Source organism: Spodoptera frugiperda, chromosome 30, assembly GCF_023101765.2.
Source record: "Spodoptera frugiperda isolate SF20-4 chromosome 30, AGI-APGP_CSIRO_Sfru_2.0, whole genome shotgun sequence".
NCBI classification, from domain to species: domain Eukaryota; kingdom Metazoa; phylum Arthropoda; class Insecta; order Lepidoptera; family Noctuidae; genus Spodoptera; species Spodoptera frugiperda.
The window spans coordinates 394,865-415,919 of NC_064241.1; the positions used below are offsets into that span (position 1 = coordinate 394,865).

The 21,055-nt window shown below is 34.7% G+C and overlaps 2 protein-coding genes across 2 annotated transcripts; one reads left to right on the top strand and one right to left on the bottom strand.

Moving 5' to 3' along the window:
• Positions 1–3,217: 3,217 nt before the first annotated feature.
• On the bottom strand, positions 3,218–7,401 carry LOC118270022 (facilitated trehalose transporter Tret1-like). Its single transcript, XM_035585436.2, has 3 exons — positions 7,226–7,401; positions 4,747–4,885; positions 3,218–4,614 (listed from the first exon to the last, which is right to left on the bottom strand). Exons 1-3 carry the CDS (start codon positions 7,316–7,318, stop codon positions 3,335–3,337), a joined length of 1,512 nt encoding a protein of 503 aa, XP_035441329.2. The 5' UTR covers positions 7,319–7,401; the 3' UTR covers positions 3,218–3,334.
• A 2,879-nt stretch (positions 7,402–10,280) lies between these two features.
• LOC118270140 (facilitated trehalose transporter Tret1) lies at positions 10,281–14,105 on the top strand. Its single transcript, XM_035585598.2, has 3 exons — positions 10,281–10,716; positions 12,224–12,362; positions 12,674–14,105. Exons 1-3 carry the CDS (start codon positions 10,624–10,626, stop codon positions 13,939–13,941), a joined length of 1,500 nt encoding a protein of 499 aa, XP_035441491.2. The 5' UTR covers positions 10,281–10,623; the 3' UTR covers positions 13,942–14,105.
• The last annotated feature ends 6,950 nt before the right edge of the window (positions 14,106–21,055 follow it).

Here is a 21,055-nt window from a genome sequence, read left to right on the forward strand (position 1 = left end):
ACTAGGAAAATAATGCTTTATTGTGCCATCTCTAGGAAATGGATCTTGGATCACAGTACCTTTTGTTTTAAAGGTCAAAAGATTATCGACATATTGTCAGTGTAACACAAACCTAACGAGACGCGGAAACTATAGTATGTTGTTAAGAGCCTTTAGTATATGGCACGAACTATCAAAAAAGTTTATAAGAAAAAATAAAAAATACAATTACACAAAATGTAAAAAGTCACTCACGAAAATTTTCTATAATTGAGCAGTTACCGCATTAGTAGTTGCGAGCGTAGTTATCAATGCTGAAACCTTCTCCGTGCAAGAAGAGGCCTTTGGTTAGCAGTGACCACTCATGGGATTATAAGGGAGGGAAATCATCCAATGACTACTCCCGCCTTAGACGAGGCGAGAGCTAGCATCAGACTCTTACTGACTAAAAGCCACCCCGTTCCAACTCCTGCTTTTCGAGCCGAAGCCTAGGTTACCTGATAGGCTGTCCGCAGCTTTTATCAGTGTTCTCTGCGCAACATCACTTATGGGCTGTTGAAACATTAAATTGTCTATATCTGTCTTTCTTTACTCTTTTTCGAAAATGTCCGTAAGCAACTTTTGGATTACCATCTAAGTGTTAAATGTGTAAAGAAACAAAAGTATTGCGTATGCGCCAAGTTTCATTAAATTAGTTCAGTAGCTTCCACGAAAAGGCGTAAACGCTATTAAAAGTTGAGTGAAAACATCGGCTTGCATATCAATACGAGATAATTATGATAAGGTCGTCACTCTCAGAGGGCCGGAACCTCTTTGTTTACCTCAAGGGTAATCACCCAGGACAGTTCAATGTGTTTTGCATTGTATTTATAGGAGTTTTTAATTAGATATGTGATATTTTCCAAGGCCTATTTTTGCGGTTTCATATAAATAAATAGCTGTATAAGATTCCGTAATGTGGAACTTAGGTTTTAATTGGGAAAATATGGGTTACCTACATTTTAATGAACCTTTCCTTGTCATTAAAATAGTTAATAGTCATCACATCGTACCTATAACTACTGTGTACTCATTAATTGGTAGCTCCAATAAAATTATACTAAACTCAGAATTGCAGTCAGGACCCTAAAACTACAGGGTGGTACTTGCAACAACTAAAACAATAAAATAAGTCAACAACATCTACTTAATCATTTGCCATCCCACTCAAATCCGACATATACATATATATCTCTAATCACTAATGGTAATTACGGAAACTAAACTTCCATTCAAAAGTTATAATGTTTTTGTAGATCCATTATTATCAATTTGTAATGTAAACGAGCATAACGCTGTGAGCTCGAGTGGTAATTAGTTGGAGTACTTGTGGAAACAAAGATGGCATTGGTGGCCCTTATTTAAACTTCTACTGGGGTTAACGACTCAAGTGACTTTATTAAAATCGACGATGGCCTGCCAAGAGACGGATTTAACCGGTTTTTTTAGGTCCCAAGAGTTCTTTAAGTCATTTTTCATCGGAAAGCGGTTTATTTTTAGCTTTTATACGACTTTTCTTGACTCTTCTCTTTAAAATTGTCTGCTTTATGTAGTAATTGCATATTTTATTTCTTCTAGTCATTAATATTTTTGTACATACTTTATTTATTGTATGAATTAATTAAGTTCCTATTCAAATTTTGATTTAATTTACAGTAATAAGACTTTGAATAGTTGGTTAATGTACAGGTACTCAGGTACAGGTTTTATTGCACAAAAATGTTACGGCAATGTTGCGGCATTACGTGCCGTAATATGCACCTCTTCCTATCCCTTCGGGGATAAAAGACGTGATGAAAATTTCTTAAAGAAGATTACAAAAAACAATCTCAACCAGAGATTGCAAGAAATGCATCCTTTAATCCCGAGTCCGTCCCTGTATAACAGTGACAACTGATACGCGAATGTTCGGCAAAGGACAATGACCTGCGTGACGTTACCCCAAAACGTTTATGATGGATGGCTGTGGGGTAATTCTGGATCGCTGTGAATCCAATCGGAAACAGACAACGAACGGGTCATAAGTATCGAGACAATTATCTTTTTGTCGCCTTTTCTTTTACTTGTCTTTAGGAACGTGACGGTTTCTTTTACTCTGTGACACCATTGTGTCTTCTTTTGGTTTTTGGGGGATAAGGGCAATGAAATGTATTGATCTTTGAATTCTATATTTTATTTGGGTTTCACATTCAATACACTAATTAATTGCTTATGTAATAAACAAATGACATAAAGATAATACAAAATGCATTGGTACAGTTAAGTAACGCCTAGGTCGCCTAATCTTTAGGAAAAGAAACAGAACTCATCAACAAAATAGAGTGTCGATAAAAATATTTATACATATAAGTTTCATTACCACACACATAACTTAACCTAATTATTAACACCTACATAGTTATACCTAGCTAAGGTAATATCGTATACAAAACAGTTGTGGCGAGCGTTTGCAGACGACATTCCAAGATGGCGGCGTGTCCGGTAACAGATAGCAGAAGCACGTGGCCGTATCACCGCGCTATTTCCTTTGGGGGCCTAGCCAGGGTTGACCCCAACCGACCCGGTTATTATGTCTTAATACTGAATACCTTGGCCTAGGTCAGTTGTATTGATGTCCTACTTATTCTATGTTTGATAGATACAAGATATATTTTTATAATAACTATCGTGAGACATACTAAATTAAATAAAAATCACGGTTTACTTACGTACATTAATGGAGAAAAGCCTTACTAGTTGGACTATCAATTTTGCCAGTAGAGCAAAGATGAGTAGGCTGCGCGACGTCGCCGCGTCTGCGCACCCTGCTCATAATGAAGAGTCCCTCTGTGACTCGAAACTAGTAGAGCTTTTCTCCATTAATGTATGTGAGTAAACCGCGATTTTTAGTTAATTTAGATACGAAGATATTTTTATTTGGTTATTATATCAAGGAAAATGTTTTGGTGACGAGTGAATAAAATTAAACAATTCTTCAATAATAATAATGCTGTTGCCTAGTATGCAGGTATTGTAAGTGACATTATACGACTAATAAAATCCTTAAAAAAGGTATAAAATAACAAGAACAGGTTGATATTAGTAATAAAATACTTCCGAGTATTTTTTCTAATTTTTAATGTGATGAGCATTTTAATTTATTTTGCGTGTCACTAAAAATAAGGAGATTTGCTTTTTTATATAGAAATCCAGTAACCCTATAAACTAAATAAATGGTGCATTAACAAAACTACTTGAATATGATTAATATATTAATTAAGATAAGTCTCATAAATTATTTATTATTTACAGGATGACTACTTAATACGATTTTCATTTAAACATCTTTATCATCGACTATCAATTTTACAGTTGTTTGTCCTGTATTTGGTTTCACTCCCATTATTAAATCATTTATTTGTTGTAACGTCTTGTCCTTAGTTTCAGGCAAGTACTTATACAATGTCACAATTGTGACTACAGAGATAATGGCAAACGTAAGACAAGTTCCATGGACACCAAAGTTTTTAAATATTAATGGTGCCAATTTTAGTGACAGTCCTGTGACTAATTTTCCAGTCAGTGCAATGATACATACTGATAAATTTCTCGATCTGATAGGAATCAATTCCCCGTACACTGATATCGACACGGACAATGGCCCACAACTGACAGCAATAGTGAAAGCAATAAATAAAGCTATTGTAACATACTGGTTTTCTGGAATCAGTTGTAATTTGATACAGTATAAGTAAATTGACAAAATAAATAGAAATGCTGCCCCTATAGTAGAGGCTCCTAACAACAAAGTACGTCTCTTCAAATGTTTTGCTAAAGCACACCCTGCGTACATACTGACTACAGTAAACCCGTCAATGATCAACATTGCAATGTAAGCCGTGGACTCACTATTTGTAACTTTCTTTAAAATATCCACAGCATACAAAGCAAATATTAATTTCCCGGAGCAAAATGATAGAAGAGCCGTTAAAATAGATAAAGCTGTAGGTTTACAAAAGCCCTTAGAAGTAATTGTTTTAAAGAACCCAGAGATACGTTTTGTTACTGATTGTTTGTTTGCTAAGGACCCAGCAAGATATTGCCTTTGAGAATTGATCAGCACTTCTAATTCTTTCTCAGATTCTTCATCGCAACCTTTTAGTGATCTATGTGAGGCTGCACACTCTTCGAACCGTCCTCTACTAGCCAGCCAGTACGGAGACTCCGGCCAGATCATTAATGTCAGCAAAGTGTACATTGAACATATTATACCAAACAATGGGATATTTTTCCAGTGAAAAAATGTTCCTATAGTATTGGAAGCCCAAACTCCCCAGTAGAAGGTAGCAGTTTTGGCTGTGAGGAATATTCCTCTGTACTTTGGTGAGATGTATTCAGTCATGATCATTATTGTGATGGTGGTGTGCGAGGCGCAGAACAATCCTTGCATGATCTGGCTGATCAGTATGTGTGTGACGCTGGTGCTGCAGTAGAGGACGATGAAGGCAGCCAGGGAGTCCAGGACTGCGATCACGAAGGGTATCTTCCTGCCGACGAACTTGGTGAGTATCGAGAGGATCAGGACGAAGGGGAACCCGCTGAACCCAAACGCAGAAGCTGAGGAATAAAATATTATTATTACATTATTGAGAAAGAACCAACTTCATATAGAGATTAGGTACACCAATGTGTAATTTAAAAAGGAGAAGTTAAAATTGAGTAAGAATATTTACAATAAGCACAACTTACTCAACCAAGAAGCCATGTTGGTTGTGATAACTTCAGTGCTGTTGGCCTCTCGTCTGATCTGAGGGATGAAGACAGTGGGAGCGCCCACCGACAGTCCGTACAGAAACACAGACGTCCATACTCCACTGCATATTAACAGCTGGAAATTTACAAAATACCTTTATTTGTTTTACATATTAGTTTTACGTATGAAGTCGATATGAGTCGTTAGTTTAAATTATAATTTTGAAGTGAAAAAAATAATAATTTTTAGATTGTTGGATTTCTTATATAAAAAAAAAAAATATTAGCACGTGTTCGTGTGCCCAGTTTATGGTAATTAATAGGCTCAGCCGCTCTATCTTAGAATTTTAATAATAACTGCCAAAATGTCACATCATTTGTAAAATAATGTTTCGACAGATCTACAGAAAAGATTCACAAACAAGAAATAAAACTTTCTTTTAGATAACAGCAGATTCAAGGTTACCAATGTTACAAAATATATTACCCAACCAAAACCTCTGTAAGAATATGGAAAGTACCAAAATTAGTCATCTATTGAATTCACTCGTACTAGCAAAAAACACATTATTAGTACAAGTTCGCAACAAACTTGTTATCGGTTTTATGGTAATAAGTGGTGATTATCGACACGTCCTAAGTATAAGTAAGTAACTGAAAAAGTTAAATTTTACAGGAGAGCGAATTTAAGATTGCAAAAATTATAAATTGTCATATCTTTGTCATTTTAAGGATTTATGGTTTGAAATTTGGTAACTGAGTTTAAAATTAAGTACAGTTTATGTTTACAAGGAAATTTTGTTTGTAAAGGTTTATGGTTTTGTTTTATAACACATAGATAATTTTACTCCGGTCTTAGAATGTATCAAAATACTCTAACTGCCACATCCACACTTTTTCAATGGAATATTTATCGAATATTTTACGCGATATCCATGGAATAAGTAGTTAAGTGCCTAGATACATTTTACAATTAAAATTGAATCCAGTGTATAAATGTGTAACTACGTAGATACACACTTATGCACCGGGAATGGCTAAAATTCCATAATAATTATCATTAGGACTTACCTTGTCTAGGTGACGATTAAATCTCATTTGGTGGTGACATGGTGAGATTCTGTCGCCTTTTAATTGCATTTTGCTTTAACGATACTAAGAATTTATAGCGTTCACTATATTAATAAAATATAACGCACCGCTCGCGCGTGCCGCTCGCTGTTACCGCGAAGAACTGAGCGAGCGGCAGATGCCCGCACCCCGCGTCTCGATCCCCCCGCGTACTACTATTTAACTGGTACTTCCATATTTGTACGTTGTATTTATTTCCTAGCTAATTCAGATAAATACTTATGCGTCTGAAAAAAAACCATGTTCGGCTGTTACAATTTTTTTGATATTTTTTTATTGGATAGATACAGGTACGTTGAAGCTAAAAATGCAATAAAAACCATTTCGTGTATCTGGCAGATACATACTTATACTTAGCGGGTGTCGTTATGTAAATGGTGACAATTTCGAAGTAAACAAAGTGAGCTAGCATACAAAACCAGATTTATCGAAAATGAAAAAGAAAGGATAAAATATAGGCCTAGTTAGCCTATGTCCAGCAGTGGACGGAAATAGGCTGTTAATAATAATGTGGATGATACTACAGTTTGACTACATCAATAACAAATCAGTGGCTTACCATTGTACCCAGAGTCATTTAATGGTGACTTAAACCAGGTCTTAGCAATTGTTTTCGGAACAAAATCATCACTTTTTCCGCACACGGATACAGACATTACTTCTAGATGATTTTTTGTGGATTAGAATCATGAAGAAAATAGTGATGCACACAAACTACGCTAGGGATTACAAAATTTAAATTAACAGAAGTAAAGAAACCTCCAATGGGCGGCTAGCTTTTTGGGGAGAAATACTAGGGAGTCCGGGATTTTTAAATACCATATAATGAAACCAACCGGCTGGTTGGTGGTGGCGTTCTTTGTCACGCTTTCAGTATTAAAATGGGAAATAAATTACCACTAAATGTTGTAAATCAATAACATTAACTAGATCGAAATTGATATCTTATGACAGTGACAGTACGAATGCTTATTGAACACACAACTAAAGCAAGTATGGCTGCATCGATGTGAAATAATTAGAGCGTGAAGAATACTTTGGAAATTTTAATAATATAGGCTTACAGATAATTATATATACAGGCTTAATTTTCTTCACTAAGCATACTTTTGAAGTGAAATTGAGTGAAGTACGGTATCGAAATAATACAGATAAAGAATTATAAACAAATGAGTGTACTTGTTTAAAGCATTGGTGGTCCCTATAATATTATGTATATGTAAATGTAGGTACTTTCAAAATCAGGTGAAAACTGTATTATTGGAACTGTTTTAAATAGGTAATTGATAGGCAGAAAGACTTTTTATTACAACTATAAAGAGATAATTAAATAAGTCTTATTTACCTGTTTCAAAAACGGTTTCCAATCCGATTGTCCTTTCAATTTAACAAACCGCTCATTGTTGTTTGGAATCTCTTTATAATTACATTTATCCATGATTGACAAATTAGTTTGTTATACAATTAATTTTTATACAATTAAAAGAAAATATATTTCCCCTGACTCCCGTCTCATTCAAAGACTGGTAAGATCTAAGTGAACATTATATTATCTAAGGATACATTTAAATGATATCAACTGGTTTACAAGGAACCGTACTGACCTCTGTTTGAGTATACCAGTTGAATATTTTAAGAACCAATGGATCATGGGATAATTTATAATTTTATATTGTAGTTAAGTTATCAAGTACACTTGTAATGAAATAAGTTTAAGATTGCTGAAAACTGCAAAACAACGCAAAGAATTAAAAAAAAAAAACGTTTCGCCACACTAGTATTTTCTTCGGGTGCGTTTACAAACATATAAGGTCATATACACACGATACCCCGACCCAAAACAACAATTTGTGGATCACACATAAAGCTGTTTCGTGTGTGTATCGAACCCTCTACACGTTGCGTGGCAACCGGTTGCCCAGCCACTGCACCAGTCATGCAGAAAATATTCTAAAAGATTTTGTTGGACGTCATAAACAAAATGTCGATGCCTTATGCCGTGGTTATAACCAAAGCGTATTGGTCAACTCATTGTTTTATCGCTGTATACATGTTCTCAACATATTTATAATATCACGAGACCCTTCAACATCCTTTGAAAAATCTAAACATTTTATTAATTCTTATTGGAAGCATGATTGGTCAAAGAAAAGAAAACGTACAAAAATTGTTGGAAAAGAAAATTAATAAAGTTCCTTTTAAAGTGCAGAATTCTGTGAATGAGTGAATAAATAGTGAAATGTTTAATATTCACTGATTACACGTGCTTAGGTGGAACGCAGTGTGGGTGGCGGAGGCTACGGATTAACATGCAAATATTGTCTGGGGGAGTGACCTGATGCTTAGTAATGTATTTAACTGGTCTATTATTGATATTTCTTTTGACGTTTATGGACGGAAAATTTTTACACATGGAGGTCGTATGTTTAGATTATTAGGACATAAATTATCATTGTAAGACGATGTAGTGACAACGATTGTAAATGGAATGTTATGATGGTTTGGACATGTAGCAAGGATGGATGAAAGCAGTCCTCCAAGCTGAACAACAGCTCGCCTCCTGTTTCCCTTGGCTCCCCGCGACTCTGTCGATGTCATTGGTCTATTATTAGTCTCAATAAATCCTTTGACAAAAATACACAATATTATCAATAGTTTACTACTATCACTTAATGGGAGCGACTTAAATATAACCCCTAAAGTGTTTCCTAAAGCCGTGCGAACGATTCACGCTCTATTTTCTTTTAGTGTGGGAAGCGAAATATTTTATGACATCCCTAATAGGCTATTTAATGTCCTCACTGTTAGAGGAATGTTCCGTAGTGAGCCTGGGGGTGATAGATTGCTTTGTATGGCCTGATTCAGATAAGTTAAGGCATTTTTGATTTAAAACTAAATGTCGTATTTTTGCTCAAAAAATGGCGATATAGGAAATTAGCAGCTAGTATCACGCCATTAACTTTTTACGAGTTATATATAGCAATGACAAACGGTGAAGGAAAACATCATGAGGAAGTTTGGGCTTGTAATTTCTAAGAAGAAGACATTCCCTTCACATTCGTGATCACTTAACACTAAAATAAGTAATTTACAAGTAAAATATTACACGTATAGAGATAACTTAATCGATGTACGTACTTAAGTGAAATGTTTTAAAATTGGACTTGAACCTATAATTTTATCATAATAACACGAGATATTATTATGCATATTGGTTATCCGTTTATTGAACTGTTCATTATAATTTACATCTTGTCGGATCAAGGCCAAAATTAAAAGCAGTGAAAGTAAAAAAATAATACGTTTTATTATCTGAAGTTTTCAGTCTCGATATACGAGTACAAAAGAAAACATGAAAAAATGGCAACGGATAAAATTTATTAAGTAGATTGTAAGTTTAACTAGTAGACATATTTACTTTTTTTAAGGGGTAAATCATTGAGAGGGAATGCCAGACTCTTACTGACTAAAATCTACCCCGTTCCTACTCCTGCTTTGAGCCTGAGCCCCGGTAACCCGCTAGGTTGCCCGCAGCTCTGGACCTATCTATACTTAAACATGTTCAATTTAGTTTATCTGCCACTTACACTTCAAATGATAAATCTGAAAGAGAATTTCACTAACGTTCTTTCGCATAGTAACAGAGTTCTTGAGATGTTTGATTATGTATAAGCCATATAAGTATTCATGTATAAGCCATTTTTCAGGTAAAGTCGCGGGTTCCAATAAGTAAATATATAACAAGGTTAATGTTAATCAGTGTTGTCGAATGAATTACTGATATTAAAACAGTTGTAATGAAAACAAATTGAGGTTTGCATTGATCTGTGTGTGGACATTAAAACTGCGTTTTTCGAAATAACTCAAGTAGTTCTAGATACTAATAATTGTTAATTATTCATAGGCGATGATCATAAAAGTAGACGACATTATTACCTAACAGCAATGATAATTATTTCTAAAATAAATCGCTGTTCAAGCCTAATCGATATTTTCTTCCAAGTAACAATCAGTAAGTATATATTTAACAAAAATTGGCTTAAAAAGCTTTTATTTATCATTTACATGATAACATTTGGTGAATTTAACCCGGATAAAATTAAATTTAAAAAATGAAATGAATTGTATCGCTGTCTTATTAGCCACTGCTTATCACAACAATCCCAGCTGGAGGCTGTGTACAAAATATTTACAGGGTAAACAATAAAGTATTCGCTATTCGTTTAAATGTCAAAGTTGATGTTCACCTACGTTGCTAACTAGGTATTATTCTAAGATAAAATTAATATAAACTGATTAATTAAAAGAAAAAAATACATATCATTGTAAACATTATAAGAGGTCATGTCATGGAGATTACGAATCGTCCAGATAAATTATTTATTGAATCATATTTTGTCTTCTGCGATCCACCATTTTACTGATCTACATCCAAATTACAAGGATACACAACAATAAATTAACGATATAATTTGTATAATATGTTTGGCAAATAATATAAAATTATTGCAATATAAACAAATGTACTGTACCTACACATGTATATAAAATAAATGACAACAATGTGTTACGGTGGTCTCAGGTAAATACTCGCGTAACAAGCGCCGGGCGGGTACACACGAAACTGTGCGCCTGCATCTCACATATCATAACAATTATAATAAATAAATAATAAACAAAATTAGTGATGATATTATCTAATAACATAAATATTTAATAAAGTGAAATTATACACCTAAAATAATGGAGAAGCGCAATTATGAAGCAGCTCCACCCAACAACTGTGATAGTGAAGTGCTAAGTAATACAATTACATGGAAACCGTTTTTGAAACAGGTGCGTCTTTCTATATTTGGCATAATTATTTACTTACTTTGGTACCGAATGGGAACAAAAAGGCTCGCAACGCTCGTCATCGACAGAGAGTTCACGCTCAAACATTGGAGCCCAAATGATCCCGTACAATTCGGATTCAAAGGAATTTCCTCCCATAGACCCACCGGTTATGGAATGAGCTTCCTGTTGAGGTTTTCCCAGTAGGCTACAATGTAGGATACTTCAAAAAGGAAGTGAAAAGGTTTCTTAATGGTAGCCAAAGCGCATTTAATGCCCCAAGTATTGCATGCGTTCATAGGCCACGGTAACCACTTACCATCAGGTGGACCGTGGGCCTTATTGCTGCCGTCGTGGTATAAAGTCAATGTTACTGATGTATGATGTATATTGAAAAACCAGGGGACATCTTGATAATGACACTCTTAGCGCAGTGGCCGGGTTATAAAATGTGTCACTACTCGAAACGTATCATACCTATATAAAGTGATTTCTGTACTAAATATAAATTCTTTTTCTATTCTATTTATAGTGCTATGTTCAAGTCTTATAGCTAACTAAAAAGCAAAAAAACCCTCGCAATTAATTTCAAATTGCAAACTATAAATTAAATAATTGAATGTCAAAGGTTTAATCTATTAATACCTATTAAAGTACCTGCACATTATGAAACATGATATTATAGTTGATATAATAAATCGTTACATTATTGACGTCATTCAATGATTATGTTTAGATGACACTGCATAATGACAAATTAGTGCGCCATCGGTTACGCAACTGTCAGGCACAAATCGCTGACCTAATCGATTTTCGTGTCAAAATTACCGGAATGTTTTTAATTAATTTGCCAAATGCATGCACAAACAATAGGTGGCCTACAAATGACAAATACTTGCATCTTTGTTAGAAAAAAAAAAAACAAAAATGCTGAAGAGATTATCTCGATCGTTCATGCTGACGAAATATCTTATTGTTATTTATTAATAGAATGAGTATAATCTTAATTCAAATTATGAAAATCAAGATTAAAATAAACCTCAAGTACGTAATTTACGGAATAAAACCGTAGTAAGATTGAAATGGAGTTTCAAGACTATAGTCTCGTATTGGGTCAATCTCCAAAACTATATTATTATAGTAATTAACTAACTCTGGTACTTTTTAGATATGGATATTTTATGGCAATTATGTATCTCATTGAAGATAATAAAAACATACTATTTGAATATCATTACATTAAATTTAATATCTATATCTAAAAAGCGCCAGAGTGATGACACGAATACGCCCGTTTTGGAGATGACCCCATTACATTTATGAAAAAATACAATATGTAACGTATTTCACAGAAAATGAAATAACGCCTGCCTAGTTTATTCACGGTATTTGGTAAAAGGCCTTATCAAAATTCCAGCACAGGATGATGAGACTTTTGACACGCAGATGAAATAAAAAATAAAAGAAAGTTTTCCTTAAAAATATAACCTTTTTTGTTTTCTATTTCCAGTTGCTGATTTGCAGCGGAGTATGGACTTCAATGTTCCTGTATGGGTTGTGCGTGGGCGCACCCACAATGTTCATCCCTCAGATCAGGCGGGAAGCTAACAGTACCGACATTATAACAGATGACATGGCTTCTTGGTTGAGTAAGTTTATTATTGTTTAATCTCCCCAATCCCTAAATCTCCCATCCTTAAAAGACCAGCAATGCACTTGTAACTCCTCCGGTGTTGCGGATGTCCATGGACGTGTGAAGTCCGTAGTAAATAAGTCTTTGCTACTAAACTTACTGTATATCGCTTTATAGTCTACGCCCAAGCGTTTACATTAATAACTTTATCGATTTCAAGCATGACCTGCATGTTAATGGCGGTAGAACATTGACATTCAGCGTCCGATCCCTCATTGTAACTTTATAATTTCATTGGAAACTTATTTATAAAATGAAATTTTCCAGCGTCCGTGTACGGCTTCAGCGGCTTCCCGTTCGTCTTCATCCTCTCGATACTCACCAAGTTCGCCGGCAGGAGGATCCCGTTCCTGATCGCAGTCCTGGATACCCTGGCCGCCTTCACCGTCCTCTACTGCAGCACCAGTGTCACACACATACTGATCAGTGAAATCATGCAAGGATTGTTCAGTGCCTCACAAATCGTCATCACACTTATGATTCTCACAGAGTACACCTCACCTAAATACAGGGGCATATTCCTAACAGTTAAAACAGCTACCTTTTACTGGGGTATCTGGGCTTCAAACGCAATTGGCACCTTCTTCCACTGGAGGAAAATTCCTTTGTTTGGAATAATATGTTCCCTGTACACCATATTGACAGTAATGATCTGGCCGGAGTCTCCGTACTGGCTGGCTAGTAGAGGACGGTTCAAAGAGTGTGCAGCCTCACATAGATCACTAAAAGGATGTGATGAAGAATCTGAGAAAGAATTGGAAGTTCTTATCAATTCGCAAAAAGAATACATCGCTAGTTGTGGACTAGATGACATGTCGGTTAAAGAGCGTATCATCGATTTCTTTAAAACATTAAAATCTAAGAAGTTTTATAAACCAACGTTGCTGTCTATTGTGACTGGTTGTTTAGGAGTTTTCAGTGGGAAGTTAGTATTTGCTGTATACGCTATAGATATTTTGAAAAAGATTACAAATAGTGAGTCGACAGCGTACACTAGTATGTTAGTACTGGATGGCTTCACAGTGTTCAGTATGTATGCAGGTTGCTTTTTAATGAAATATCTGAAACGACGTACTTTGTTATTAGCAGCGTCTAGTATAGGCGTACTGTTTCTTTTCACTTTATCATTATACTTGTACTTAATTTCTTTAAATGTTATTTTGGAAAACAATTACGTCTCAGTGTCTTTACTTGTTGCATTCTCAATAGCTGTAAGTTGTGGTCCTATGATCATGTCTATATCGGTGTATGGAGAATTAATTCCAGTTAGATCGAGAAATCTATCAGTATGTTTGATAGCTTTGATAGGAAAACTAGTGACTGGTCTAGCTTTAAAAGTATCTCCTTTATTGTTCAGAAAGTTTGGATTACATGGAGGATTCCTAACGTTTGGTTTGTCTTCATTAGTAATAATTATAATTTTGTACAAATATTTACCAGAAACGAAAGATAAGACGTTACAAGAGATTTCAGATAGTATGAATAGAAGGAAAAAGCTAGCAACTGTAAGATTGTTACCAAATAATAACGCTTGATAATAAATGTTGAGATTTTTTAAAACTTAGAAATAAGACTATTAAAGAGGAGGGCTGTACCTTGTACGTATTATAAAATAAGTTATTTTGGACTGTTATTTGCTCAATTTTGTATGAAAAGCCTATTAAAATGATTTTATTTAAATATATTGAAGTAAAAGGTGGTTATTTTCTTTTTTTGCCTAAATGTTTTTATTTGCAGTTTTTTTACTTTACATGTATTTCTTGAATAAAATTCTTAACGGGTCAAAATTCGAACAAAAAGATTGCTGTAGTTACTCATAACAAATGAAAAAAATCGTACAAATTCTACGTAACGTAATGAAAACTACAAGTACGAAAACAAACGATAATTTTGGTATGATGGCAACAGTGAATGAATATATCTTATGTTTAAATCATTCATTTACGTAAGTAAATAGTAGCTGAGAGAATCGGCTATTAGTAGTCGACATTAGTCATCTACTTATATTTATTTGAATAAAAAAGTAATTTAAGAATATTAATAGTACTGTGTACTTTTGTGTTGTTTTTTTATAACCTTGTTATTTTTGGTAGAGTAATATCAAGTTAAATGTCGAGTATAAGCAGGCGACTTAATGAATACTTGGGTTCTCCGAAGAGTTACTCAGAAGGGTTTACATGGGCGTCGCCGTCTGCTCGTCATTCCTTCTACTCCTTTTCTATTTCATGGAAAATAACTGAAACTTTTTGCTGTTTTTAGTCACGGGAAAGCTAAACGAATTATAATTGGTTTATCTAGGTATTTTTTGTTGGTAACTGAAAAATAGATTAACATTACGATAAAGTTAGTTTCCATTTGTAGAAACAAAATATATTCTATGAATTAAATTAAAAATTATCTTATCTGCAATTTAATTTTGCAATGATTGTTAGTTATTAAAAACATTTGTTAATCCGTAAATCTGAGATTGTCTTCATGTTCATTCTTTTTAAATTATGGCTTTTGTCTCATGCATTTTTGCACTTTTATTACTATGTTAAACTGTTGGAAATTTCCTATGTCTCGGGCAAAATAAATATGCAAATAAGTAGGTACTGCTTGCAAAATCACAAAGTCACATAATTTTCTCAAAGTCAAAATTCTCTACATGATTTATAAGGTCACTAAGTATATATTTTATCAGTATTGTCTTTTTATTGAAACATTTGTTTTGTACATTCCTTCTAGTGTGGTAAATGATTTAGAATGTCTTTTGGAGTAATTGCCGAAATCTGTATTTATAAATTCTGATAACTATTGAAAAGTTGCTATTACTTTTATAGCCGACTTAGAAAAGTCTTCTTTAAAAAGTTTTTTTTTCAATATAACCATTCCGTTTCACATTTGAGACATGCAATTGTAAAAAATATACTTTTTCAATCTCAATTCCACATACCAGACACATTTTATGATTAAATCTCAATTGGGAATAGGGAAACTAATCTCGGTCGCTGAATGCCCTTGGGAACTTGGGAGAATCTGTGTGCTGCGCGTTTTTGTGGAGAGACACTTTATCCTTTACATGTCAAGGCCGCATGATCAATTAGCTGGTTATAATTAATTACTTGGCTCCAACACAAGTTTCGTATCATTGGTACTCGAACTCGAAGCGAGATTGGACCAATATCTTGATTAATGTTATAGTGACACAATTATTTTTAACGTTGTCCCATTTTAGGATTTTCTCCTGGGAGTGTTTACAAACATACAAGTTCATATTCACATGACACCTAGACCTGAAACAACAATTTGTGGACCACATAAAGAGTTACCGCGCGGAAATCGTATCCCGCTACACGTTCCGCGGCAGCTGGTTGCCCAGCCACTGCACCAACCATGCAGTAATTACTGCAAATGCACTACTGGTTAACTATTCGTGAATAACATAAAATAACTGTTGAAAAAATGGGCGTAAGAACCTCAATAAATGCACTTTTGGTCAACGCTTCATAGAATAAAAAACATATCATTATGTAATAATGCATTATCTTTTTATCTTTGCTTGAAGAAGTATAACTAAGTATGTAATGAGTTTACAATACAAACATTACAAAAGAAGTTGATAAGCAAGTAGGTATTAATTTTTGGCTCCACACGAAGCTGGATAACATTAAAATAACATACAATAACATGAAAACTAGATTGTAATTATCATGAACACAAAAACAGAGAAATCTTGCTTCTTTTTCATGTGTGAAAAACTATGAATATAATTTTTCACACAATTATAAAGTCAAACTAGCATACCTAGGTTGTCTAAATCATTGAATATATAAACACATTTATCTAAAAACTACATAATTATGACTATCTTTAAATAGAAATCTAAATATACATTTTATTCTCTAAATTAATTTCAAATATTAAGCAGTTATAACCAGTTTAGAGAACATATTTTATTTGATACTTGGAAAAGCTATTTATGGCGTATTGACTAATCGAATTTATCCAACTAAACAAATAGACTACTTACTACTAAACAAACTAAAATAGTGTTAATTTAAGATTGGAGGTCAATGGTTTTATTAAAATAGTACAAATTTGATGATGAATGAACTAGTGAGATGTTAAAATTAGACATCTGAGAATTCCGGCGCTGTGGACTACCAAGCGGGTTTATCGGGGCTTCGGCTCAAAAAGCAGGACACAGGGTGGTTTTAGTTTTAGTCAGTAAGAGTCTGACACTCCCTCTCGCCTAGCCCATGATGAGAGAAGCCATTGTCTGATATTTCCGCCTTAAAAAATACATCGCAAAATAAAATCCAACTTTTTTTGAGGCTTATTTTGTTCACGAAACATTAAATTCAAACAAAAAACGTAAACAAATGAGGTACGTAGACAAAGTTTGAGAGTTCGTCGCACTCTCAGACGACACTTAGGAAGTTTGCAAAACTCGTAATTACATTATGAAAGTGATTCAAGTTACAGAATCTTGTCGTACGGGAGTTTGGAGATACGCAGACGTTTTTGTCGTACGTCGTGCGAGCGTCCTATATATTGATTGTACTCTATTGTGGATACTATTTCGGTGTACTAGGTATGACCTAGATTGAGATAGACACTAAATGCAGAAAAAATAAGTATTTTTATAATAACTTTCTTGAGATTTACCTACTAAATGAACTAAATACAACGTGGTAATCAGTAGGCGTGACGTCGCCGCGTCTGTTCACGCTGCTAATGATGAAGAGTCTCTCTGTGACTTGAGTACCAACTAGTAGAGCTTTTCTCTATATACTATATTTGGTATGGAAGATTTAAAGTTTGACGGATTATTTATTAAAAGTAATTAATATGACTTAACATAAGTAGTCTATACAGGTAAAGACAACGAGTGAGCAAAAATGTTAGTTCTACGCAAGAAACCAAGAAATCTTGTTTATTTAAAAAGAACACGGTGTTAAGATAATGTAATCGTATACATATCTGTTTTGAATACAATACACAGCTTGTTGAGATATCTACATAAATCTCAGTATCCACGCGTTTCTTCCTTAATCATAATATTAATAAAATGATTACAATAATGAGTAAATTTAGATTTAAGTACATTGTTTTAAAATTACTATAAATCATTTTGATTTACGTAATTCAAATTAAGCAATTACCTACTTAAAATTATTTTTGAAAGGGAAGTACAAAGTTTGAAAGATAAAATGGATACCTAAATCCGTTAGCCAACATTGACTGCACACCTCCTCACGCCCCAGCCGTCGCGAAAGACACTCCGGGCGTAGGGGATCCCGAGACGATCTCCGGCCACCGTAAGTGCGGGCCTGCGGACGGCGAGCAAGGGTAGCTCACCGCCCGAACAGAACCAGACCCGTGCGTGCGGCGCGTCGCGTTCCGCGCGCGCCTCAAAGAGCCATCAGACCACCACAGATGGGGCCCAATAGGGCTGATGCCTGATCCGGAGCTGCGGACTACCTAGCGGGTTTACTGGGGCTCCGGCTCGAAAAGCAGGAGAAGGAACGGGGTGGTTTTTAGTCAGTAAGAGTCTGACACTCCCTCTCGCCTCGCCCAAGGCGGGAGAAGTCATTACATGATTTTCCCCCTAAAAAAAAAAAAAAAAAAACATTGACTGCACAGTTAGTGCGGTGGCTGGGCAACTGGATGCCGCGCAACGGGTAGCGGGTTCGATTCCCGCACGGAGCAACTCTTTGTGTGATCCACAAATTGTTGTTTCGGGTCTGGGTGTCATGTGTATGTGAACTTGTATGTTTGTAAACGCACCCACGACACAGGAGAAAATCCTAGTGTGGGGCAATAAAAAAAAACATAGAATTTCAATTATCCCATAATTATCATAACTACGTTTTTAATTCGGAAAATAGCCGTATTAAAAATTTTATACCATTTTCTAATTCTATGCACCTAGTTTAACTGACAAACAAATCAATTTGACAATTCAAAAGTGCCTAATTAAGGATTATTTGAAGTAGACGATTTGACTTTGACTTTGACTTTCTAGAGCTACTCGGTAAAAGGCCGCTACAAAATGTGCTCAACAAAAAATATACAGAGAAGTAACAAGAGGAAGGTAGAACAATGATCCTTGGGAGATTAAAAATGTGTAAAAATAGGAAGTATTAGCCGAGGCTTGGTACAAGGCCGGCTCGGAACGGATCACACGTCACAGTGCATGTAGCGGCTAGATTTATAACGCGACCTCCGCCAAACGAGGATCCAATACCGGCCCACATTAGGCCCGAGTAGGGGTACCATGTTCTCGGATAGGATGAAAATATACAATGTAAATTAAATGAACGTTACCAAAATTATTAAAATATACACACGTTATATTTAGTAAAACTTTATTCCAAATAATTACAGAAGCTTTCAATCATCCAGCAAACCATGCGTACTTTCTTTCAAACATTATTATTTTTTTCAGCTTAGGATTAATACAGTAGGTAAAATTTAACTTTATCAAAAGTTTTATTCACTGCCAATTTCAATAGCCGATCCTAATATGAAATCTTTGAATCAATCTCCATTTTTGACAGAAACTCTATAATATACTCACCAAATTCAATAAACATGGTAAATATCCCGTCATAAGTTCTAATAATAGAAACTCTATGGTACTAGATCTTAAATTAAAGATTCTACATTGAATCCGTCAGTTAGTTAATTATCAAAAGTTAGGATAGCAAAAATCCTTCATAAAAATAAACTTATTAAAACGAATTACGTTTTTTTAAGATCGAGCTAGCTAGCAGTTTTCTACAGCAGTCTACAAGTAAGTACTTAGGTAATAGATTTATAATTAGATTATTTGAATCATGCCCGGCACAGTCAACTAAATGAGCTAAAAGTTGTAGGTTCGTGGGTAGTTTCTAATATACACGTGGAACACAGAATTAGGGATCCTAAAAACAGAATGTTTATTATTGTATTCCTGAAACAATATTCAAATAACCGCTCCTTCATGAATACTTGAAAGTAAATATAGCTCATATTAATTAGAGAACGATACAATTTCATTTGGTTTTTGATATAAAGTCCACTTGAATAATATATTATACAAGTTAGAGTTAGGACTGTAAAGTGTTGGCGAGCTATGCTTCGCCACGAATAGGCCGGCTCGACCGGAGTGATACCACGGCCTCTCAAAAAACTGACGTGAAACAACGATTGCGGTTGTGTTTCGTCGTAAGTGAGATTACCGGAGGCCCAATAACCCCTCTTCCCAATCCCCGTTTCCCCAACAACCCTTCCAACAAATTCCTAACCCCAAAAAGCCGGCAACGCACTTGTGACGTCTCCAGTGTTTCGAGTGCCCATGGCCGACGGCGATTGCTTACCATCAGGTGATCCCTCAGCTCGTTTACCGGCCTATACCATAGAAAAAAATATTAGACAATATCAAATACCGGTTTAGCTGGCACCTTATAAAATTGATTTATTTTTCAACTTTTCTGTAAATAGTACAATGAAATATTATTATAATTAATTTATATTCAAATGGAGTCTTAACGACTTATTTTGGCAAATAGAATAACGTGTGAACATAAATTAGGTAGTTTGTATAATTAACCTAGGATTTATAGCTAGCTATGTTTCTATTAACAAAAAAAAAAACTATTACGTATTATGAGACGACAAGATGATAGATAATCTTAACATTCTGAGACTAATCTTATTGTTGATTTTATTTTGGACGTTAAATGAATAAATGTATATCCATGGGTATTTTTATTTTAATTATACAAAACACATTGTTATTGAAACTGAACATGAGTATAAGAGAATATTCGGTGTATTATTTTATGTATAAAGATATAAAACCTCATTAAAACCAGAATGTTTATTTTATTTACACACTTTAATTAACATAACATTCACTTAAATACAAAAATGAATATAAAATTCTACCTACAATAGTATTTGCAGTTTGCGAAGAGACATAACTTACCTTACTTACGTTATTTTTTTTTAAACCTCAGCATACTTAATACATACATATATTCCAGTAATATCTACGTTTAAATAAAACTACCACAATCTTTTCACATAAACTATCTTCCATTACTCTTCACAATTACTGAATCAGGATAATTATATAGAGCAGGAATTTTTTCAGTGCTTGGCATCGGGTGCAGCCTCTAGGCACGGCTATGACCTGATTACCTAGATCGGCCGCTGGCCTTGAAAGTCCTCACTGCATGGACACGGCTGAATGCAACTCTTTTAATGATGTACCCTGTGTTTGGTTAGTCAACTATGTTGTGTAGTTTGGATAGTGGAAAGTAGAGTAAGTAAATAAACTAGTAATCGAATTAAATTGTGGGAATGACATAGGTATAACTGTCGATAGGGTTTTTATTTCCCAAAGACTTGTGTGGTGCACATATACATCTGATGTAACGTGCACCATCTGCTAGTTAGCCAAATAACTATATTATAAGTTGGGGCGGTAGTGGCTGAGTAACCGGCTGCCGCACAACGGGTAGCGGTTTCGATTCCCGCACGGAGCAACTCTGTGTGTTCCACAAATTTCCAAAAAATCCTAGTGTGAAGCAAAGTAAAAAAATCTTAAATAGGGTCAAATGCACCGTGACTTAACTGAGAGTTTAGAAAAATCTCATTAGGTAACATTAGAGACCG